This window comes from Eubalaena glacialis, chromosome 3 (genome assembly GCF_028564815.1).
Source record: "Eubalaena glacialis isolate mEubGla1 chromosome 3, mEubGla1.1.hap2.+ XY, whole genome shotgun sequence".
In the NCBI taxonomy this organism is placed as follows: Eukaryota; Metazoa; Chordata; class Mammalia; order Artiodactyla; family Balaenidae; genus Eubalaena; species Eubalaena glacialis.
Window position 1 is genome coordinate 121028106 of NC_083718.1, and position 24855 is coordinate 121052960.

At 42.8% G+C, this 24855-nt stretch overlaps 1 protein-coding gene and 1 pseudogene across 1 annotated transcript in view; both read right to left on the bottom strand.

The window, feature by feature from the left end:
- Window positions 1-14629: 14629 nt before the first annotated feature.
- The window catches only part of SAMD13 (sterile alpha motif domain containing 13), a 46473-nt gene continuing 36247 nt past the window's right edge, over window positions 14630-24855 (bottom strand). The window contains exon 4 of the mRNA XM_061186411.1: window positions 14630-14773. Within this exon, the coding sequence (XP_061042394.1) occupies window positions 14630-14773 (144 nt within the window). The remainder of the gene's footprint in view (window positions 14774-24855) is intronic.
- On the bottom strand, window positions 18799-19442 carry LOC133089002 (dnaJ homolog subfamily B member 6-like; annotated as a pseudogene).

Here is a 24855-nt window from a genome sequence, read left to right on the forward strand (position 1 = left end):
GTAAGCCCCCGGTGGTTCGAGTTTGCCGCCCTGTGGGCAACAGGATTAGGAAGGGACTTGCAGGTTTCACCTGTCTTCTGCCTGGCCCCAGCCAAGACTACTGAGGTCACTAATCCGGGCCCTACTGAGAAAGGCACCGCTGTGTTAACCCTGTGGTCTGTTGTTACGCCGCCTCTCCCGGCCTCGGCACCGGCCGTGGGCGCTGCGGGCGGACAGCCGGGATGGTGCTGCCGGCCAGGACAAGACCACAGGCAGGGGTGGTGTTATCTAGAACGCTGTTACTGCTTGTAGTTTGCTTAACGGTCATGATCTTCCCAGTATCGTGCCTATTAAACATCTCACATTTCGTCCCTAGTCTGAGCGGAGGGGATCTGTTCCTACTGGGCAGCAGTGGTGGCCTCACTGAAAACGAGTCTGATTGCTGGGTCGACAGTGAGATGCTGTCGTCGTCCCCCTCTGGACTTCATGGACACCCGACATAAGCGCCGGGCTTCCTGCGGATACTCCTTAGCTGCTGGTGTGTGTGCTGCATCTGCGGCATCGGGTTGCAGTGCCCCTCTACACACCTGGCCCCAGGGGCACTGCAGAAGAGGGGCAGACCCAGATGGTTAGTGCCGTGCAGGGTGCGTGGGGATGGCGTGTGGTCAGCCCCTCCAGATGGCTCTTCTCTTGCTCTCTGTGCGTCCCCTGCTCAGCCAGTCGCTGCGTCACTCCCGTGACCATCCAATCCTCTGAATCATAGGGCTTAATCAGTAACTGCCTACATGCTTGCCCCCTGCCCCAGCTGCTGGTTTCCCAGGTAACTGATGAGCCAACCTGACGTCAATTCCCCCTATAAATGGTAGCCTCCTTCTCCCCCAAGAAGTGAAGATTGCTGCCATGTCCTGCCTGCCGTCTGCCGGACGCGGTGGACCCTTTGTTTTGGACGTGTAAGACCCCCTATCCAATAAGCCACTGACGCCTCTGTCACTGTCTCCGGGCTCTTTCCTCAGTCTCAAAGCCGGGCAATTACAAGGCTTGCAGGCCTGCAGGGTGCAGCTCGATAGATGTCTTCTTGTGGTTAGAATTGTACATTATATGCAGAAAACCAGGCTTCCTGTTTCACCTCCTCTCAGCACTGATGGGGGAGCAGGCTGTCCTGAACTGCAAACACCTGGGAGGTAATTTGTATCAAAACACTTTGTAATTTCGTGATGGAAGGTCACATGGACTCTATTCCAATTTTCTGGGAAGCAGAGCTGCTCTCACAGCGCTTTTCCCTCTCATCTCCCCGTGTTTAGCCCAACCCCTCGAGTACTTTCATAGAGGAATAAAGCAGGCGATTCTAGCCCATTCACTACCTGGGAGGCAGTCTGCACGGTACACGGTAGAGCAGCTGTCACATGGGGCTTGGGGTTTTGGCAGCCAAGATTCTGGCTAAGACTTATTCCAAATCCTCTAAATCTCATCTCACAGGTTTTCATAGAGACAGGCTCAGAAAATGTCCCTTCCCTTCCTTTTTACAGTTAGACTTAAGTTCATACCATTCTTTACTCTTAGTAACCTGCTTTTTCTCCCTTTTCCCCCCAAATATAATAGAAATAACTCTTGAGACAACATTTTACTTTGAAAAGGGTTTATTCTGTTTCAATGGCAATCACCTGCAAGATTCAACTACAGAAATCTGTATTTCCCTAACCTCCTAACGCTCTATTCAGAGAAAGCACTCTCTTTCCTTTGGACTTGGGGCTGTCTGGACTTCTCGTTTTGTAGTCTCCTTTATAAAACCTTTGTAACTCCTGCTTCCTCACCTGCATGTATGAGGAAACCAAAGCTTATTTCTAAAGACATGGATTTCCAGTCTTCTAACCAGACACACTGAGTTATTCCTGCTTCCAAATATGGGAACCTTCATCTTTTATTTTATTTAATTTTTTTTTAAAGTATTTATTTATTTATTTATGGCTGTGTTGGGTCTTCGTTTCTGTGCGAGGGCTTTCTGTAGTTGTGGCAAGCGGAGGCCACTCTTCATTGTGGTGCGTGGGCCTCTCACTATCGCGGCCTCTCTTGTTGCGGAGCACAGGCTCCAGACGCGCAGGCTCAGTAATTGTGGCTCACGGGCCCAGCTGCTCCGCGGCACGTGGGATCTTCCCAGACCAGGGCTCGAACCCGTGTCCCCTGCATTGGCAGGCAGATTCTCAACCACTGCGCCATCAGGGAAGCCCTCATCTTTTATTTTTTATAGTCTTTGTTCTTGCTTCTCCCAGAGCTCAGGTGCCTCTCATTCTTCCATTTGCCCAACTCTTTCTCAGAAATTCTTAATGTTCTTTGGATCCTATGGAGACCCTATTGTAAATATAATGGCTATGGACCTTCTTCTCAGCAAAACATTCATTCACATCTCTACAGATGCTCAACATCTGCTAAGGAAAAAGTTTACACTCTGTCTTTAAAGTATAAAGGATTCCATTAGAAATTTGCCACATAAGGAATATATTCAACCAAATGTAGAAGAAAGGCATACTGATTACCTTTATATGAGAAATGATATAAGTGTGTTTAGAATAAAAGAATGGTCGCAGATGTATTAATTTACTGAGGCTACTGTAACAAAGTAACACAAACTTGGTGGTGTGCATAACAATAGAAATTTATTCCCTTATTGTTCCGGAGACCTGAAGTCCAAAATCAAGGTGTTGGCAGGGTTGTGCTCTCTAAAGGTGCTGAGAGGAAATGGTCCTTACTCTTTTAGCTTTGGGTACCTTTAGGGATTCCTTGGTTGAGGCTGCATCACTCCAAGCTCTGCCTTCATAATCACATCACCTCTTCTGTCAGTCTCCACTGTTTGACCTTTATAAGGACACTTGTCATTGGATTTAGGGCCCACACAGACAACCCAACGTGTTCTCATCATCTCAAGATCCTTAACTTAATGACCACTACAAAGACCTTTTTTCCACATAAGGTCACACTTATAGGTTCTGGCAATTAGGATGTAGACATAGGATTTTGGAGCCACCACTCAGGGAACAGTAAGCTTCCTGAGGGCAGCTCTTCTGGTAAATATTGAATCTTTAGCTACACACAGGCTACTGTTCCTTTCAGATCTGGGGATGTCACATCCACTTCCCAGTTTGATCACATAGATGTTTTTAAAATGCAAAAGAGCATGGACTTTGGATTTAGATAGTGCGACGTTTTAGACTAGGCTCCACCAATTTCTAAGCTGTATGACCTTGGAGAAGTTACCCTAAACTTTAATTCTCTAATTTTGAAATGAGAGTAATAATACCTACTTCAGAGTAACTGAGGATTAACTGAGATAATGCATGCACGGGTTAGAATGCTTTTGGTTGCCAGCAACTGAATACCTTACAGTGTCTTAAAAGGAAAGGCTTTCTTATTAAGTTTAGAGATAAGCTATCCAGGATTGATTTGGCAACTCGGGCTCATGCCATCTTTTACTCTGCTGTCTCCAGTGTGTGGTAATGGTTCCCCCATGGACACAAAATGGGTGATAAAGCTCCTATTAAAGATGCTGTGATATATTACCCACCGAGGTCTCCCTTGGGACAAAAGCACTCAGATGGCAGAAGTGTTGGTCTCTGATGGCCTATAGTTGGCTCCCTCTGCAGGAATTGCCCTTGGCTGAAGGAGGTTGTCTCACCCAAGTTTACAGCCACTCCCCGGGAGCAGCTCATGTCCAGTGCTGGTCAATGTGGGAGATACAAAATCTTGATCCTCTTGCCTCAATTGGGACAACCCATCAGGGGCATTCCAGCTCCATAGCTCCTGATTGGCTGAGGCTTCAGCAACTGCATCATAGTTCAAATTCTCCCTCTGCCCAATCCTGATTCCCTGTCTGCTCACAGGCATTGTTCTGGAGAGCACTCCTCACTAAACGTCCTGCATGAAAATCTCAGAGTCTCACTATGTGTTTCATGGGCAAGACTATCTGTGACACCAGGGTATAGGAAGGGGTCTGTAAAATGGAATTTTAGGAGCTGGGCCACCCACTGGCCAGCTGGCAATGAGCCCCTGGAATGTTGTAGTCATGCCATTGTTACAACTTTTACCAGAGTTGAATTGGGATGTGATACTAGAGGCCAGGAATATACTGGCAGGGGCAATATCTCAGATATTGCTGATACAGCCAGATGACAGAAAAAGTTAGGATTGGGCCCAGGACTTAACTAAGAAAAGCAGAGCTCCAAGAAAGATTGAGTTTTCAACCCTGACAGGTCTGCCACCCCAAGGTTAGGGTCCTGACTGATGCATCTGAAATCTTGAATCCTTAGATCTCCCTCAACTCTCTGGACCTGCAGAAGTGACCTAATCCTCCCTGTTAAAAGCTAGCACTGCATTCCTTGCCTGAAGACAATGCAGAGGCTTCTGCCTGGCAAGGAAACACATGCCCCCTTGAGATGTATCCCCACCTCCCCTCCTGGCTACCAGACCTATAAATAGGATCAATTCACATCATACACTACCCAGAGACATGCTGGGCCTGCTACAGGAGGAAAGGGACTATAGGCCAAAAGAGTGGCAAAGACTCAATCAGTATATACAGGAGCTGGAGGATTATACATGGGACTTGATACTGAGGGTGCTGATGGGATAAAACCTATCAGACTCAATCAAGAACGAAAAGAAGTGGTTTCCATTTGCATGGGATGGATCATTGTATACATTTATGGTTTTGCCCTAGGACTACGTGAACTCTCTTGCTATTTGTATATGTGACCTGGACCATCTGGACATTCCTCAGAACATCACATTGGTCCACTGTATCCATAATATCATGTTAATTGGACTGGAAGAGCAAAAGTGACATTTGTTCTCTGGAGAATGGTAGAGAAACCCATCACAGGCCTACCATATTAGTGAAGTTTTTAGGAGTCCAGTGGTCTAGGGCAAATCTGTCCCACCACCTATTTTTGTAAGTTTTAACTGGAACACAGTCATGCCCATTTGCTTATATATTGTCGTGGTGGCTTTTGTGCTACAATGGCAGAGTTGGGTAGTTATAACAGGCTGTTTGGCCCACAAAGCCTGAAATATATACTCTGGCCCTATATAGAAAATGTTTTTGATCCCTAGTCTTGGGCATTCCAGGACATCCCTTCCAAAATAAAGGACACATTACTGTATTTCAAATTTTCTACCATGAAGAAGAAAACACTGTGCTTAGTAGTCTCTTCAGGTTTCAGAGGCATCATGTTCCACTGGGATATCCCAATGGGAATATTCATCCAACCCATTTACTGAGTGACAAAGAGGGCTTCCAGTTTTGTGTGGGCCCAGAGCAGTAAAAGGCTCTGCAGCAGGTCCAGGCTGGGTACAAATATTCCTGCTACTTGGGCCATATGAATCAGCAGAGCCTATGCTATTAGAGGTGTCTCTGATTGTGGAAGATATGGGATTTATGGTAAGTCCCAGTAGGAAAATTACAAGATAGACTCCTAGGATTCTAGAGAAAGTCTATACTGTCTGTAGCAGAGAATTATTGACCATTTGAAAAATAGCTCCCAGTGTGTTATTGGGTCTTGGTAAAGACAAATGTCTGACTAAGGGAAAGCAAGGGATTCTGTGGTGGAGCTGGTTTCTATCAAACCTATCAAGTATTACAGTCTGGCGGCCTAGCAGCAATCCATTGTAAGAATGAGGTGATAGATCCAGGATTAGGCACAAGTAGGGCTACAGGACACAAGAAAGGCATATGGCCCCAACCTCCATGTCATACACCACTGCTTCAGCACCTCTCATGGCTGTAAGACCCACACTCTTCTTATGACAGTGGTGATGGGAAATCCTTCTAACGAATAAAGCTTCAGGAAATGCCCCAAAGGGTCATCTACTTTGGGGGAAAAAAGTGGTTTTAGATAATATATATAAACTCATGGGCAGTGGCAAATGCCCTGATTGGTTGGTAAGGATTCTGAAATGAGAAAGACTGGAAGACTGGGGAGAAAAAAAGAGGCTTGTGAATGGATCTGTGTATATTAATCATGTTTTTAATTTTCTGTATTTTATGTTTTGACATCTTGGGGGCCTTAAAGACCCAGGGAGAGATTGCTCCTCCCACAGATAGCTAGTACCTAAAGAGAGAAAACAACTTACTTGACAGCATGCCTCTCATATGCAAGTCAACCACCTCCTTATTGAACAATCAAACACCAAGCCAATACTTCCCCTGCCCTATGTCAACCCAAGGCCAGGAACCAGAGAGCTAGAGATAGCCCCTATGCCCCCAAAGCCTGCTGGAATTATTCAAACCATCCAACCTTAAACTATTTACTCTGCCCTGCCTTGTCTTTCCAGCGGTTACCCCAACAAAACCTAGGCTTTCCCCTAGCTTCTGCTTCTGCCTCCTAACCAAAACCTGATGTTTCCATTGTGGCCCTGCATGGCATGGCATGCCCCCTTTTCTCAGGAAATGTAGGTAATAAATTCTTTTTTAAGTTAAAACCTGGGCACAAGTCTCTGTGGGAGTGGTCATTAAATGTGAATATTTTTGTATTGCATAATATCTACCAAAAGGCATCAACCATGGAAGAGGCACTGGCCAATCAAGTAGACAGAATGACTTGGCCAGTTGATGTCAGTCGGCCTCTGTCATTGGCAATCCCAGTGCTGGCACAATGAGCTCATGAATAGAGTAGTCATGGTGGCAGGGACGGAGGCTATGCATGGACCCAAAAGCATGGAATCCTGCTTTCCATTACTGATCATAACTGTTGCTAACAAATATCCAACTTCCTAGTGGTAGAGACCAATATCAAGTGAGATCTTTATGGCACAAATCCTTGAGAAGACTAATCAGCTACTTGGCAGCAAATTGAGTACATAGATTCTTTTCACTCTGAAAGGAGCAGTGACTCATCTTAACTAGAATTGATATATATTTTGGATATAAGTTTCCCTTTCCTGCCAATGGGGACTCAGCCAGCAGCACTGTCCAAGGGCTTACACATTAATCTTGCATAACATTACTCAGACTAAGGGACCAAAATGCCTATTTTAAAGGAGATGTGGCAGTTTGTAAATGACCATATGATCCACTTGTCCTAGCACATACTGCACCATCCAGAAGCTGCTGGCCTGATAGTGATGGAGTGGTTTTTTAAAGGCATAACTGGGGCTCCAGGTTGGGGATGATACTATGTGATGATGGGGTATCATCCCCCAGGATGTAGTACATTCCCTAAACACTTGATTCTTATATGGTGCTATGTCTCCCAAAAGTAGAACACGTGGATCTGGTAAACAAAGTGTAAAAATAGAAATGGCCCCACTTACCATCATCCTAGTGACCCACTTGGGAAGTTTGTGCTTTCCCATCCCCTCAACTCTAGGCTCTGTTTGTGTAGAGGTCCTATTCATAGAGAGGAGGTACTTCCACCATGGGTTTAAAGTGAGAGTAGTTTAAACTGAAAGCTGTGGGGTTGTACAATAAGCAAATCTGACAATTCTCAAGAAAGGCAGCTGTTTCCAGCCCACTACACAGCCAAGCGAGAATCATAATCAGACTGAAACCATAGGACATTTATGAAGGGGAAATGACATTGTAAAACGTGACAATGCTGTGAGTTTTAATTGAATGGTGGAGAGAAGCAGTGACACATATAAGTCAAATAATTGGATTCTTAGAAAATCAAAGACATTGAGTGCTGAAATAAACTTCTAGTTGAACCTTTTATTTTACATGGGAGGCAGTTGAAGCAAGAGAGGTTAAGAGGCTTGTACAAGGTCTCATATAGATAAGTCAGCAGTGGATCCAGGACTAGAACACAGGTCTCCTGACCCCTAGTCCAGTGTTCCCTTCCTCTTCTGTGGATTCAAAGCTCCAGTTTTCCCTTTTAACTATGTGTGGATTAGGCCAATGTTAACTTACTCTGCATTGTACATGCACACCATACAGAAGGCTGATGAATAGCCTACAGACATTCTGGTGGCTGGGAGAAGTCACGTTAGCATTAAAAATTCATTATAAAATCAGCCCAAATAGACAATTAGACAAACTGATGTCAACCTAATTGGCTCAAATTAATGCAGATCTACTGAGATTTTTTAAAATTTTGTTAAAAAATTTTTTTTGCTGTTTATTATTGACCCACACGCCTTCATTAAAATCACAAAGGTATCAGAGGTCTCGCTTTCCTTTGTCTCACAAAACCATTTTGAATGTCATTGAATGTTCATTTTGGATTAGGAAGAGGATGTATTTAGAATGCACCAAATGCCTCAAACTAACTTCTCTATGTCTTTGGGGACCAATAAAAGCTTATATACATTTTGCTGAGCACATTTCCCTTAACTCAGCATAACAATTTTTCATGGAGCTTAAATTATGCAAGTTTTTTCCTTTTATGTGCCTTTATGAAGATAAAGCATCTAGAACCACCCAATATCCAAGGTCCTAAAAAAGTAATTATTTTATATTTCAGTAATATTAGGGTGCATCAGATGAACAGTATTGGAGTTTAGCATGTGTTTGTTAATTCCGGGACTGGGCTGGGTTTAAAATGGAGTGAGATCATAGTAATAAAACCACACTTTAAAGCACTCATCATGTAATACTAATGACTGTACAGTGTACTCTCAATCAATCCTCCATCAACCTTATGAGATTGGTACTATGGAAGAATTGCTAGCTTCCCCCCAGTATCCATCCTCCTGTCCTTGTTTAGCTGAATACTTGGCTGCCTGAAAGAAAGACTAGATTTCCCAGCCTTCCTGGAAGCTAGGTATGGCCAAATGACTAAGTTCTGGTTAAAGAGATGCAAGTGGAAATGCTGTATGCAACTTCTCATAACAGGTATCTTTCTCTCCTCCTCCTCCTCCTTCTTGGCTAGGATACAGTTGTGATACTGAAGCTTAAGCAGCCATCATGGACCACATAGGAAGCTATGTGTTGAGGATGGTAGAGCAAAATTCTAGAAGACTGGGACCCAAAGATTATGGAGTAGCCATACCAACACTTATCTGCTTACCTTGAGACCTCATATATACTGTAGAGAAATTCTGTCTTGTCTAAGTCACTGTTATTTGGGTTGTCAACAAACTAATCCTAACTGATACACTGGAGCTGTCTGTCCTGAGATGTACTGTAAGTATAAAATACACAGTGGATTTTGAAGACCTGAAGAAACGATTGTAAAGTACATCATTAATAAGTTTTATATTGATTACATATGGAAAATGGTAATATTTTGGATATACTGGGTTAAATATATTCTCCTGTTTCCTTTCACCTTTTAAAATGTGACTACTAGGAAAATTTAAATTGCATATGTGGCTCATGTTTATATTTTTACTGGACAGTGCCAGGCTAGTGCTGCTTTGCTCTCTGTATCTGCACTAGAGAATAGATGAGGTACCTGAGGCTAAGAGGAGCCGTACAACTTACCCAAGTTCCCACGTCAAGTCAATGATGGGGCTGGATTCACGCTCAGAACTATCTGGAGCAGCCCCAGTGCTTCCACCATTGTACCACAGTGCTTTTCAACTGGTGTCACTGGGTTCTGGCACAGCAGAGAGGATACTGGCCCAAACATTCATTTTTTTTTTTTATAAATTTATTTATTTTATTTATTTATTTTTGGCTGTGTTGGGTTTTCATTGCTGCGTGCGGGGTTTCTCTAGTTGCCGCGAGTGCGGGCTACTCTTCGTTGCGGTGTGCGGGCTTCTCATTGCGGTGGCTTCTCTTGTTGCGGAGCACGGGCTCTAGGCGTGCGGGCTCAGTAGTTGTGGCTCGCGGGCTCTAGAGCACAGGCTCAGTAGTTGTAGTGCATGGGGCTTAGTTGCTCCGCGGCATGTGGGATCTTCCCAGACCAGGGATCGAACCCGTGTCCCCTGCATTGGCAGGCGGATTCTCAACCACTGCACCACCAAACATTCTGAAGCCCCAAACATTCATTCTTAAAGGCAGGAACTGCTGGTTGCTTGAAGAGTTTTACTGCGTTTTCCTCAAAATACATTTATATTCTGATAAATTTTATAGTCTTATTTTCAAATTGTCTATTTCCCAGTATATAAAAATAGAGTATAATCCACTTTACTTATTCTGTGGAAGAAGGACATATTTTTTATTTGGAGATTGCCTGGCATCCCCAGCTTTTGTGATTTCTCCCTAAAGACAACTGTAAACAGGAACACCCGGTCCAACTAAGGTAAAGAGACATCAACCTAGCTACCTATTGTGGGTAGCCAAAAACTGCTCTTGCTTTACTCACAGGGTCCTCCATTATTCTGCCCCTGTGTTAGACTAGACACTATTTTCTTGAGGTTCACAAAGACACAGCAGCCACAGTCACCAAATGAGCCTGGATGTGATCATTTTAATCTCTTTCTCTCTGTATAGAACTGCCTGTACTGGCCAGAAATGGTACACAAAATACTTAATTGCCTACAGAGCTACAGCATGAAGCTAACAAGCTGCTCATTAATGCACCCATTGCACGCTCTCTCCTTCCTGTAGATTCTGTTCCTGGTTTAGAAGCAGAATTAACAAGTTTTTTTCTAAGAGGCATATCAGTTCTATAGCAGTCAGGTATTTGAACATTTAACTTCATCTTGCAAATCATTACAGAAAACACTTAATGGCTCTGTGCCCAGACCTGACCCCTGCAGATCCCATTTGTAATGACCGTCAAAGACAGATGGATCACCATCAGCAAGTACTTTTTGCATTCGGCTTCTAAATATGGGAGCGGTTGGGCAACTCTAGGTCATTAGACTTTTTCAAATTAAATTCCTGCAAAGATATATTTCACTAATGCAATAGAAGGACATTGTGTGCCTCTGACAGTGGATGCTAAGCTCAGAGGGACAAATTCCTGCTCACATAGGATATTTGTCGAGGACAAAATGAAGAGACTGCTACCAACTGGTCTCTTTTTTCATTGTCATTCTGTCCACTAGGTATCAAAAAATGATGCTTAAGCCTGCTGCACACATTCCAATGCGATATGCCAGCATGTTTTCTTTTCAGCTAAATCTACATGCAATTTCTAGTTCCTGAATTAACTTACTCTAAGGAGGCTCTTTGTGTGTGTTCTTTGTTTTAGATCAGGGTCCAGTTAGTGTAAAAGGGCGCAGCTGCTGGTTGCAAGATATTAGGGAAGTAAAGAGACTGTAATAAATTGGAGCTTTCGGCCTCACCTAGAAGAACACAGATGTAGTTGTAAAAACATACACATACTGCACTGGCCAAAGGAAAACACGTCAGCTTAGATTCTACTGAAAAGCAACCAGTTTGTGACCTTGCCTATAAATCAATTCATTAAATGTCCTTTGTAGAGTCTGGATCTGAGGTTCAAATGTGGGGAGGGGAGGCGGAGTGGCAATTACTTTTTAAAATCCCTCGTGATTCCGATATCCTGTCTGCCCCTCTGGTTGAGAATAATCAAATTCATCATTAAACAGTTCTCACATAAAATATATTGGCATCAAGGCAAGCTCATTCCCACTTATACTCATGAATTGCTTCCTTATGTAGCATGCGTTTTTGCTGTTTGTTGCAGACCCAGATCACATTAATAGAAATCCAGTGTGATCTGAAAAGAAATCAGACATCTCTGGTTTTACAGCTGTCTGGAGACAAAGGCTGACTACCTGCTGAATTTCAAGTACTTCCAGCCTCTCTCTATGGCCTATTTTGATCACACTGCTTTTCCCTGGATGGGGTGGGGGAAGGAGGGAGGGAGGAAAGCACCTTCAGATATTGCCAAGGCACTCAGGCCTGCCTGTCATAGGCCTTTATTCCGGGTATAAGAAAGGCAGACTATCTTTAATTTGCTAATTTTGCCTGAAAGCTGTCAACAGAGACTGAGGAATGATTTGATTTTTTTTCAGTTTGCTTTTCAATTAAGATAAATTCCTCTCCTTTTTCTTTTTTCTTTTTTTTCTGACAAGCACTTATAGAGTAGTCCAGGTCTAAAGCTTAGTTGAGTTAGGTTGGGGGTAGTGAACAAGGTTTCCAACAGCTGTGAAAGGTGACTGTGATAAAAAATATCCAGAGACTGAAGGGAATGTGAGCCCAAGTTCAAATCTAGAGAAAAATACAATACATAGAGAAGATACATAGAGAAAAATACACACTTTCAGTGTCATTTTCTCCAAGTGTTCAACAGCCGGCTGACAGTGGTAACAGAAAGTTGTCCCCTAATACCCCTTTTTCTTTGTCCACAGAATAATGGGACTTTTGAATTTTAGTTGGGCCCATCGGCTCTAAGAAACAAGCCTCCCTTACAGCTTAGGTATGGGAATGTGACTGAATTTTGGATAGCAAAATATAAGAGGAAGTAATACTACTTCTTACTACAATTCCTTGGAAGTGTTCCTAAAGGAAAGAGGTATGTTCCTTTTCTCTTTTCTTCTCCCCACTAGTTGGAATTCAAGTGGTGATGGTGAGAGCTGAAGCAGCCATCTTGGGCTGTGAAATGATTCTGGGAATGAATAGCTGCATGATGGAGCAAAAAGATAGGAGGAACTTATTTCCCTAACATCATGGAGGGCCTTACCATCCTTAGCCCCTCTACCTGGACATTTACATAAAGAAAAGCAAGCTTCTGTTTTGTTTACATTACCTGGCGGGGTAGTGAGGGAGGCAATTTTTTTTTATCATTCACAGCCAAATCTTTTCCAAACGAATACAGAAGGAATCAGGGAGATGCACAGAAGCAGGGCTCGGACATTCCTCATGCTATCCTTTTGAAGTAGAGAGGGCTCAAACATCGTCACTATTTCACTTGTGGAAAACTCCTTCAGAGAGGTTAAGTTCTTCCTTCCATCTTCTTTCTGTATGATCTTCTGTCCCTTCTTTCCAACCCAGGTCTCCAGCAGGTGTAGTCCTCATGTTTTACCACTATCACACCTCGCAGTACTTTACTATATTCTGCCTTTTGGTCTTATGTGTTTTGTAGACTGTGAAAACTTGGGGATGGAGAATGTCTCTTTTGTAAATCCTTCTCCCACTTATGCAAAACAAAGCATTACTTAAGTTTCAGGGAATTCCCTGGCAGTCCAGTGGTTAGGACGCCACACTTTCACTGCCGGGATCAATCCCTAGTTGGGGAAAAATGTGAATTAATTTGGAATACATTTCTGAACCCCACTCACTATACCATTTCCTCTGTTTCTTTTCACTCTCATCTTTTTAGACTTTCTTTTCTTTAGAGAAAATATCTCCACAGGGGACTGAATTATAACACTCTCTAAAATAAGGACTATTAACTTGAGGAGGGGAAAGAGGGAACTCTGGGGAGTCCATCAACTCTGCAAAGTTTTGTATGTGGGAATATGAGCTTTCATCTGGAGGGAGGGTCCAAAGCTTTCGTCAGAATTTCAAAAAAACCCCACAACACCCCTTCCCCCACTGGCCTACAGCAAAAAAATAAAAAACTTTGGCTAAAATGACACCTAAACTTTGTTGTTGGATGGGGGTAAGGAATAAGGCCTAATAGACAATTCAGTTCATAAAGAAGATAAATCTACATATAGATCTATATGTTTTCGATATCTAACGTTTATTTTTTAAAGAAGGCTTAACTTTCTCTCCATGGTTTCAAGGAGTTACCTTAATCCTTAAGCCCAACCGAAGAGGCAACCAAACTGAAAAGATCAAAAATAAATACACTGGGAATAAACTGAAGCAATGCTTTATTGTGACCACAAAGCACCAATTCAACAAGGCATTGACACACAGAGATTGAACAAATGTCTCTTTGAACAGAGATGTAGCAAGCCCACTTTTTCAAGTTCTTAAAAACAAGTACTCAAATTGGAAATCAAACAAAGCATCAGAGCAATTAAAAAAATATTACACCATCATGAAGGAATATATATATAAAAATATTCTGTACTAGTAACAAGGCTTTTCAATCTATAACTCTTGGCAAATTTCTTCAGAAACAAATTATTATAAATACAAACCATAAAGTGAAAAAAAAAATGCTTTCTTTAGAAACAAAGAACCAATTTAAAAGCAGATCTATGCAGAAAATACCATTACCCCCATGAAAGCTAGCTGAAGGTGGATGGATGTCCCCAAAATACAACAGAGTTTTCTCTTTTCAGAGCTACAGTCTGCTCCTGAAGGGGCCATGATGCATGTCCGTTTCAAACATCGCAGCATATCCCAGTGAAACCTTAATAAGGTCAAGTGGAGGACCCTCTACAAAAAAGGGTGTCGGCAATTCCATCCAAATAACACAAGCTCTAAGGAGCAGAGGAATTCAAGGGAGGCACAATCTCTTTCTCTTTTCTCCCCCTCCCCAAGTTCTTGCTTTTGACCTCCCCACATCTGTAACTGAAAGATGCTCATACCATTCGATTGTTTTTTCAGGAATTTGGGAAAACAAACTATGAAGAAAATCCTCTTTGTGGGGAGGGCTGTCTAATCTCGTCAAAAATCATTCTATTTGACAAACTCCATAAGGTAAACCATCCTGTCAACATGTCCTCGCTCCTCCTGGCTGAGTTCAGGTCAGCCGATGGATTGCCTAGTCTATCCAATAGGATAACGTTTCATTTGATTGAAATTCTTTACATATACACATGTATGTATTCTGTTTACAAAGTTTCATCACATGAAACTAAATTATGTCATTATGTATTTTTTGAGGTCCAAGACCCCAATTTGACTATACTATGAAGAGTTGTTCTTTAAATGCTTTGTCTGCAGAGGTTTTACATGATACTCATAGATTTTCAGAGCAGGCCCCAATTTTAACTGAAGTCCTGTCAACACATCATTTCTTGTCATCAGTAGCAGGGATTTTCCATCAATTTCCTATAATGGAAGCAGAGGGTAAAGCTCAAGGATAATGAAGAAAAAAAGGAAGGTCAAAGGAAGAAGTCATATTGCTTGTCTCCACGCTAAAAACATTATTTTTTAAATAGTGCCAAAAATGGAATCTTCTACTTTTATCTTCCATCTTTTACATTTATTTTGGAGTTAAATATAATCTATAGCTGATCTTGTTTTCAAGATCACATCACAAATGTCGCATCTTAAGAAACTGACAGCAAGCTTGGAGTATGTACCCTGAAGGATCAAAGATGTTGCTTCTGAAAGGAATAATGACACTTTCCACTTGTAAAATCTATTGACGTTTATGCAGAATTTTTGTCTAATTCCAAAACAAACCCTGTAAGTTAGGACAGGCAGGGAGTGCCATCTTAATTTTATATGCAAACCAAGGATCAAGGTAAGAAGTTAGCCTACCCAAGAAGTTAGGAAAGGGTGGCACAGAATTTGAACTCCCATCTGCCTACAGCCAAAGCCGATGTTCTTTTCATAACTCACTTCTGTTTCTCTTGACACTTAGAAGTAAATATGTGCTGTCTAGATGCACCAATGGGGACCAGAGCCTTGGGTTTTCTGAAACCTTTTCAATCATAACAATGGGCACTGGAAAAATGACTTACTCTCTGTGAACTTCTTTCCTGTCCTTTAAAAGGAGAACCATCCTGCCTCAACCTGAATATCAACTTTCATGCTACCCCACTTCCTCTCGGTGGAGCCTCAAGATTCCAAAGATGGTAGCGAGGGGCACAGCTGTGCCCACCACAAATTCCCCCCCCATTCTCCTCTCAGTCCACTCCCCACTCCTCTCAAGTACCCAACCAGGTAGACTTCACTCCAGGTACCCTGGAGACTACAAATCTTTGGAATGAAATAAAAATAGGCTTCTCGTGAAAGAGATAAGGACCCCAAATATAGAAAGTCTATAGTTTGAAAACCTTTGGAAAGGATGCACTGACAAGAGTGCTGAATACCACCTTCTTTTTGTTATTGTTTGTTGTGGGGAGAATCTAAGCTGGTTCTTAGGAAACCTGGGTTCAAGAGATGGACCAGCTGCACATGCTCAGTAAGCCTCGACACAGCTGTTCATGATTTTACCCACCTCCCCCACTGATGGACAGACAAGGAGACACTGTGTGCAACTGCAGCCACATAAAACTGTGACTCCCTCCTACACTGTCCCCAAGAGGGCCATTCCTCCAAAGTCTCTCATGTATTTTGCCAGGCTGTGAGGAAGATGTGCTCTGAATGTCTGAGTATGTGGGAGATATAGCGCCGGGCTAGGGGCTGAAGAAACACCCACTTTGTGACCTTAGGCAAGTCCCCTCCTCCTCTGTCTCCTCGGTTGATAATATGGGATATTGGGTTTTGACAGGATTTCATGAGATACCACCCTTGCAAGTGCTCCCTGAGCTTTGTGTTACACAATCACACGTCAGTATTCCTGGACAGACCGCAGCCCTCATTTTACAATTATTTAAGGACAAAGGAATTGACTTTTCAATCCTAAAGTATCTTTTTCTATGTAGGCAGCTAGTAATCCCAAAGACTGTCCATCAGTAAAACCTGCAAGTATGAGAGTTGCAGAGGAGCCCTGACACCTGGAAACCACCGCAGCAGCTCTGAAGGCATTGTGAGGTCAGGAATCTGAATCGCAGGTTACATCAAAGCTCATGCTCTATCTTATGGAAATGACGAATAGTGATTCACTCTGGCTGCTTCAAAAAACAGCAAAGCCCTTCCTGCTCTCTATCTTTCCTTTGCTGTTGTTTGCTCATATTTAACTTACCACATATTTTAAACGGGGACCAGGAGGAGATGCCACTGCTTTCATTTCTATACAAGAAAACTTCCTTGACTAACTGCAAATGAATTTTTTTTACATCTTTGTTGGCAAAAAGTCCTTCTACAACTCAGCATTTCTGTCAAAAGCCAAGTACGTCTGTGAAAAATGCTGAAATTTGGATTTTATTTAAGACAAAATGGAAAATCATGTTTCATGCTCCAATTTGATTTTCCTTTGTTTGGTAGCTACACTGCCGTTCACCTCAGATGAGGGTTGGTAAAAGAAAGCTCCATCTGGAATTCCTCATTTAAAAATTTTTGAAATGAATATAATTCATATATACAACAAAACTTTCCTCTTAAACCATGACTATGGCAGCTCAGATGAATGGGAGTGGAGATGGCATAATGGAAATGGGAGCTTCCAGGTCAAACAAACTGCAGTCTGAACCCTGTCTCCACAACTTATTGTGTGGCTCTGGGTAAGGGACTTAACTTCCCTGAGCCTCAGTTTCCAAACTTGTAAAATGGAAATAACCCCCTGAAGAATTTTGGAGGTTAAAAATGATTAATTCATATCAGGCACCTAGCACCGTGTCTGACATATAGGACGTTCTCAATGACTACTAAGTGGAAATGTGTAGGCTTTGAAAGAACTGGGATGTGTTCCAATTCCAAATCCATCTTCTGTTTCTTTTCTGGAAGTATGTCCCCTGCCTGAAAGCTACCCTTTGCCAGAGGGATGCAGGAATATTCTTGTTCAAGTTCAGAAAATTCACTGAGATTAAAAAAGTTCAAAGACTACATAAAAATGTGTCTCATAAAAATCGCAAACATAGGAAAGTTCCTTGATTAAGAAAGCTAATCATTTGTTATGTAATTTCTAGAAAAGCTTGCAAGGCAAATGAAATCCAACTTTTGCCAGTCAGCATGGTATACTAGGATGTGCGTGAGACTGGAAATTGGAAGACAGAGGTTTTAATGCAGACTCCATCAGTAACTTTCCACAAGGAACCACTCCTCTGGAGCCTAGTCTGTGTATAAATGAAGGAGTTGGAGTGTGACCAGATCCAGTTAAACAAACAAACGAAAAAAATCCCATGATTTTTCGTTAACAATCCAAAATTCAAAACAAAAATATAATTCACATCTTGGGATTTTGTTTACATTTCTGTGTTAAGGGATAATTGTTTGTTAGTTTCAGTGAAACTTTTTACATTGCTTCTGTCTTCTGTCTTCATGTTAGAATAACCAAGTGCCTGCTGGGCAATAATACTCAAAATGCTTGCCTACTTAAGTTCCCGCAAGTACTCATGCATGGAAGTAAGGTTTAGAGATGACAGGTGTAAATTTCCAACGAGGCCAAGACCCTAGATCTAAAAATAAATGAGTAGAATCCGTAGATGTTATAGCTCAGTAGATAAGCATGTGTTTCAGAGTAAGACACTATCTTATTGCTTATTAGGTGGGGCCTGGGGCTAGTTACTTAATCTCTCTAAGCCTCATTTCCTTATCTATATGGGGGGGGGCGGGAAGTAGCTACTGTATCTCACTGCTGAAAAGATCATTGAGATAACACATGAAGTAGAATTCCTGACTTCTACTGAGCGGTGGATAAATCCTAGCTAACTTTAAAAGTATATTTAAAAAATCTTAACCCATTTACTTTTCACTCTTTCTCTGACAACTTTACATAGGTGTAAAGTTGTCACAATACATAGGTGACTTTCAATTAAGCTTAATTATGATATGGTCCATTGGAAATGGGGAGAAAGAAGAGGTGGGAACAGAAGAAGCAAAGAGAAAGAGGCTAGGAAGAGAAAAAGAAGGCCATCAAGAAAGAGGCAATGGATAATAACAAGGTAGGGCAGGAAAAAGAAGTCAGGAAGAGGAGTCAGTGGGATTTATCATGGTAGGGCCCTGCAAATGTCTCAGAAGGCCATATCTGTGGTGGTCTCTACTGTCCCAAATAGAGTACAGGAGAAAAGAAGGCTCAATTTAGAATCAGAAGACTTGGGCTGGAAGCCAAACTCTGCTGCTTCCTAGTTCCTATGGAGCATCCGGCCCCTTATTGCCTCCCTCTGTGAAATGAGAAATTTGTACTAAGCTGACCCTTGTCCATTCCAGTTCAACACACTCTCAGATTCCAATTCTGTCTTTGATAAGCATCAGACTCACCAGCCTCACAGCAAAGTCTCCCCGTGGAAGAACACGGCAGCAACTCCTTACCAGTGGCGTGGAGGAATCTGATGAAACAGGTGTTCTTTTCCCACTTCAGTCTTCCGCCTCACATTTTCTAGAACATTCTTTATAACAACTTCCTTGCCATTCACTATCTGGCTACAAGTGGTGACCAGTTTGAAGTTTCCCATTCCACTGCTTACAAAAGGTACAAATGTCACAGAGGAAGGGGAATTTGGTCCAGAGCCCAGGGATACAAAAGTGGAAAATCCTGTGTCCAGTATGGGGGTCACATAAAAGAAGGAGGAGTGGAACCTCCTGGCCCTACCCACACGGCCACTGGGAAAACAGTCTCCTGAGAAGGGCTCTTTATCTCCAAAGACATTTTGAAAGCCACAGTGTGGCCTCTCGAACCACAGTTCCCCCTTCAAGTAGTCCTTGTTCCCACCATCTCCTCCGTTTTCCCTTTTGATGCAATTCCTTCTGGACTTGTCATAGTTGTTGTGTTTCTCGGCACCGGACAAGACTGCAGAGGCCTCGCTACTTGGTTGAACTCCTCCTCAGCTGCCTCCCGGTTTTCTGGGTTCTTGTCTGGGTGCACCCGAAGAGCTAACTGGTGATAAGCCTTCTTAATATCAGAGGAGGAAGCATTTTGTGGCATCCCCAGTACTTCGTAGTAATTCACCATGTTTCTTTAAAGGACTTTTCCTCACCGAGACACAGAGTTTAGTTTCTGAAGAATTTCCAGGTAACTTCGGAAAGGAAGATGGTGGACTACTCAAGTCTACAGCAAGACCTTTTGAATCGTATCACATGATTCTTGGGACAAAGGCTCTTCTGGGGGAGAAATTCCTATCCGGGGCTGGTATCCTCTACGATGCCCCCACCCCTTCCCTGACCTCTGCAGCTCGTTGTGGGTGGAGTGACTATGAGCTCAACACTATCAGCCAATGACTATCAGCTGATGCTGTGCTTGCCTTGCAATCCTATTGGTGGAAAATTTGGGGTGGATAATATACATCTTGGAGGGATTTCACCTAGTTTAAAAACCAACACTGAGCAGCTTGTTAACAGAAACTATCTGTGTGGCTCAAAAAGAAGTCTTTACCTCATTTGTTAAAGTAACAATCGGAAGCAACATGGGTCTTGCATTTACATCAGACACAAAATCCATTTCGGCTCATTATGCGGGCTCATGACTTCAGTAATGTAATGGGTATCTCCCTGTGGATATCTGCTGCGGGCACGAAATGGGTGATAAAGGGGCTCTATTCCAAAAAAATCACGTACACATTTCTGATGAAGGAAAGAGATTGAAACTCATGTCATCAAATGAGGAAACTAGGTTACAGAGAATTCTGCCTAGATAAGAAAGAAAGAATAGATTGAAGGAACAGAATTAGAAGTGAAGGCTTCCCATGTATGGTCAGATAAGGCTTCTTCACTTCAGTTGATCTCTTAAAGTTAGTCTTTTTAAAATTTATCTCTGGACTTAAAGATAGAACTAAGTAGCAGTGTCGCATCAGCCAATGCTTTAAAGAATGGCTTTAAAGCTCAAGTGTAGCAAGAGCTGCTCTTTATCCAGGACACACAACTACACATTTCCCAGACTTCCTTGCAATTCGGTGTGGCCGTGTGACCACATTCTGGCCAACGACATGAGAAGGGATGACGTGCACCTCTCTCCAGCCTGGCCCATAAAACCACCCACGTGTGCTCCTTCTTGCGCTTTATCCTTACACCAACTGGATGTCAGTGCCCAAGTGATCTTTGAAAGCATCCAGCTGAAGATGACAGAGCTCCCATCAGCCTGGGACCTTGAATTACAGTGAAGCAGAACACCTCCACCAACCACCTTGGACTATTTATATTAAGAAACTTCTACTATAGTTAAGCCATTATATCTATTTTCATCTACTTGTGACAGCAGTTGATGTCTACTCTGATACACCAACCATTTCTACAACTTCACCTTCCCTATTAGAACCTAATCTTATAATGTCATCAACCAGAAGAGTCCCACCTCTGCCACACTGAAAGTCCAATATCCTAGTCTATCTCTCACTCCTCCCTCCCATTATACCCACTTTTTCATTTCAACTCCTCTTTCTCCAGGGTAATGAGTCCCCTGCAGACTCCTCTTTTGTATCAAATCTGCACCCACTGGTTGGCCCTTGGAGCCATTCTTTTACGTGCCCTCTCGAATCACCCTCTTAAGCTATTAGCCCTCCACTGTGCCCATGCCATAAACACTCCATCCAGGAGCAGTCTAGCAATCAATCCAGCTTCTCTGATTCCTATACCTGGTGCAGTGGGGGAAAAAAATCAAGAAACCAAGAAGATGAACACTGAACATGTGCAGTGTACCAGTCTCAGCTGGGTCAGGAGAATATATCAACAGTTCTTTTATTTACCGTTGCTCAGCTCTCTCTCCCATTCCCCTGGGTGGCCATTCTTAACCTTCACTGCTCTCCTCTAGTTCCTTATTAAACTTCTACACATCCTGTCCACTCCAAGCAGAGGAGCTTGCCTCTTGGTTAGCAAAGAAAATAGAAACTGTCAGGAACTTCCTGAATGTCCCTTAGGACAAGGGCCATCTCAGCTGTATCTGCACACACCCTTACCTATGCTCCCAGAGCACAGGAAGGACAGAGGAAGATGTCCCCGTCTTGCTCAGAATTAATCCCCAATATATTTTTTTATATTGACCAAATTGAATCTTCATGTATATTACCTGACATTACATTTTATTGCAGTAAAATATATATAACATAAAATAGGCCATTTAAACTATTTGTAAGTGTACAATTCAGTGGCATTAGTGATATTCACAATGTTGTACAATTATTGCCACTGTTTTTTAAACTCTTCCATCACCAAACAGAAACCCCATGAAGCCATAACTCCCTCCTCTCCACTAGCCCTTGATAACCTCTAATCTGCTTTGTGTCTCTATGAATTTGCCTATTTTAGATATCTCATATAAATGGAATCATACACTATTTGACTGGCTTATTTCACTGAGCATAATATTTTCAAGGTTCATCTATCTTGTAGCTTGTATCAGAACTTCACTCCTTCTTATGGCTGAATAACATTCCATTGCATGTTAGGTACCACATTTTATTTATCCATTCATCTGTTTGTGGATACTTGGGTTGTTTCCACCTTTCGGTTATTGTGAATAATGCTACAATGAACACTTGTGTACAAGTATCTGTTTGAGTCCCTCTTTTCAATTCTTTTGTGTGGAATTGCTGGGTCATATGGTCATTTTATGCTTAACCTTTTGAAGAACTGCCAAACAGTGTTCTATAGCGGCCACACCGTTTTATATCCCTACCAGCAATGTATGAGGGTTCAAATTTCTCCATATCCTTGCCCCTCCACACTCTTTTGATCTCATCCCTTTCCTTGTCCTCAGAGATTTTGCTTCACTGAACTGTTCTCAACTGCATTCACTTTTAACTTGTCCAATTCTTCTGGCTACTTTCCTGCATGTAAATAAGTTTGAGCATCTCCTCTCCTAGGAAAGAGCTCTCACGTCTTCACGACCCTCCTGCTGCTGGTGCTCCCTCCGCTTGCCTCCCACTCACTCCTCAACTTGGAGGAAAGACTCCTCCACCGTCCAGTCCTCCCCCCCGCCCCCGCTCCCGTGAAACTCCACTGTCATTGGCAGACCCCACTGGGCTTCACCTTTTTGAGGTATTTGACCTTGTTGATCATTTCACTTTTTTTTGAAACTCTTCCCCTCATTGGTTTCTAGACAACCTTTCACACTGAGTATTTCTCAGATGCTTTTGCCAGTTCCCTTTCTTCTCCTAACAATTGAAACCTGGGTGCTCCCTAGGGTGCTGTCCTTGGCCTTTTTCTTTTCCCTTTTAAATGCCTGTCTCATCCCCACCCCTTCCTATGACTGCTGATGACTCTCATGTCTCTCTTTCTAGGCCTCGCCCTTCCCCTGAGCTGTCTTCTAGATATATCCACTAGATGCCTACATGGTCTCAAACTGAACGTGCCCCAAACTGTACTCATTCCATCTGTCTTAAAACTGACCTCTCCCCGGCGCCGCTCGTGGGGGGCCCAAGTCCTTCTGATCGAGGCCCAGAAAAAAAAGAAAAAAAAAAAAAAAACTGACCTCTCACTGAAGTCCTGGTTAATGACACTTCTTTGCAAGTAACAAATCCAGACATCTAGCAGTCGTCACCCAAGCCTCCTCTCTCTCCCACCCTGAGCAGTGAGCACAGTCCTGGGGCTAAGGCAGAGAACTGAGACAGGACAAATCTTCACCCTCCATTGCCAATGATCCACTAAATTCTCTTGACCATCTTCCCCAGACTTTCTAATCCATCTCTTCCTTTCCATCCCCAATGGAATGATTATATCAGCTTTCCTGCCTTCTGTCTCCTTGTCTTCCAAGCCACTCTCCACATTGTCACCAGACTGATCTTTCAGAAACACAAATCTCATCCTGGCACTCCCCACTCAATATCCTTCAGTGGTTTCCTAGTCCCCCTCACCCAAACAGACTATCTGTTATCTGGACCCCTGTTTATCTTTCAGTCTTATCCTTAGGCATTCCCTGCTCCACACCTCTTATGCCAAGTACTGGGAGTTCTCAAGATAAATCATGTTTTTTCATGCCCCCATGCCTTTGTATCTAATCCCCCTTCTGCCCAGAATCTTCCGTGCTTCCTTCAAACAATTCTCATACCTACAATAGTTTCAGGTGGCCTCATTAAAGTAAAATAATACTTGTAATAATGACCATTATTTTACTTTAATAGTTTTATTTATTTATTTTATTTTTGGCTGCATTGGGTCTTTGTTGCTGCGCACGGGCTTTTCTCTAGTTGCGGCCAGCGGGGGTTACTCTTCGTTGCGGTGTGCGGGCTTCTCACTGCAGTGGCTTCTCTTATTGCGGAGCACAGCCTCTAGGCGCGCAGGCTCAGTAGTTGTGGTGCACGGGCTTAGTTGTTCCGCCGCATGTGGGATCTTCCCGGACCAGGGCTCGAACCTATGTCCCCTGCATTGGCAGGTGGACTCCTAACCACTGTGCCACCAGGGAAGCCCCAACTTTAATAGTTTTATATTTATTTTCATAAGTGTTAGAAAAAGCTGTAACAGCTATGGAAACAATTGAACAAGTGAATAAGCCAAAGAAGCACCACATACCTGGCTATCTTATAATGTCTTATAAACTTCTCATTTCAAATGAATGATTTAAACAACAATTTGGGGGTTTGGTCTGTAGAAATCTATTCTATTTCAATCAAAAAATTCAAAAGGTTCTTTCCTTATCAGTTTTGCTTCCATTCTCTTCGCTGTTTTCTTATTGCTAGCATTACCCTTTGTTTTTTAACTCTTTTCTAAATTTTTGTGGGCTGAAAGGACACATCAGCAGAGTCTGAGTTGCCACTTCCCCTGTTCATTATGCCACAACATATTTTAAGCATTTCAGAAGCCTTTGACTGTTAAGAAATATCAGGTGTCAAAGCACCTCGTATATTTCCAGTACTTGGTATTATAATATGCTGAAAAGGTAATAAAATTTATGGTCAATTTGTGGGATTTTAACTGGTCTAATTCAGAGCTGGATTTATTTATTTATTTGTTTGTTTGTCCTTTATTTATTTACTTTTGGCTGCATTGGGTCTTCGTTGCTGTGCGTGGGCTTTCTCTAGTTGCGGCGAGCAGGCTTCTCATTGTGGTGGCTTCTCTTGTTGCGGAGCACGGGCTCTAGGCGCGCAGGCTTCAGTAGTTGTAGCTGTGGCACGTGAGCTCAGTAGTTGTGGCTCGCGGGCTCTAGAGCACAGGCTCAGTAGTTGTGGCGCATGGGCTTAGTTGCTCCACGGCACTTGGGATCTTCCCAGACCAGAGCTCGAACCTGCGTCCCCTGCATTGGTAGGCAGATTCTTAACCACTGCACCACCAAGGAAGTCCCAGAGCTGGATTTACCATGAAGTTAATGAAGCTTAATTTTTGCCTTAGCAATTTTGTATCATGATTTTGTACTTTTATTCCAAAGGAAGGCTCTTAGAATTGTATGATTTTAATCTCCCTCTCTCCCCCAACCTCTGCAAACCTGGATTTTTCCCGGG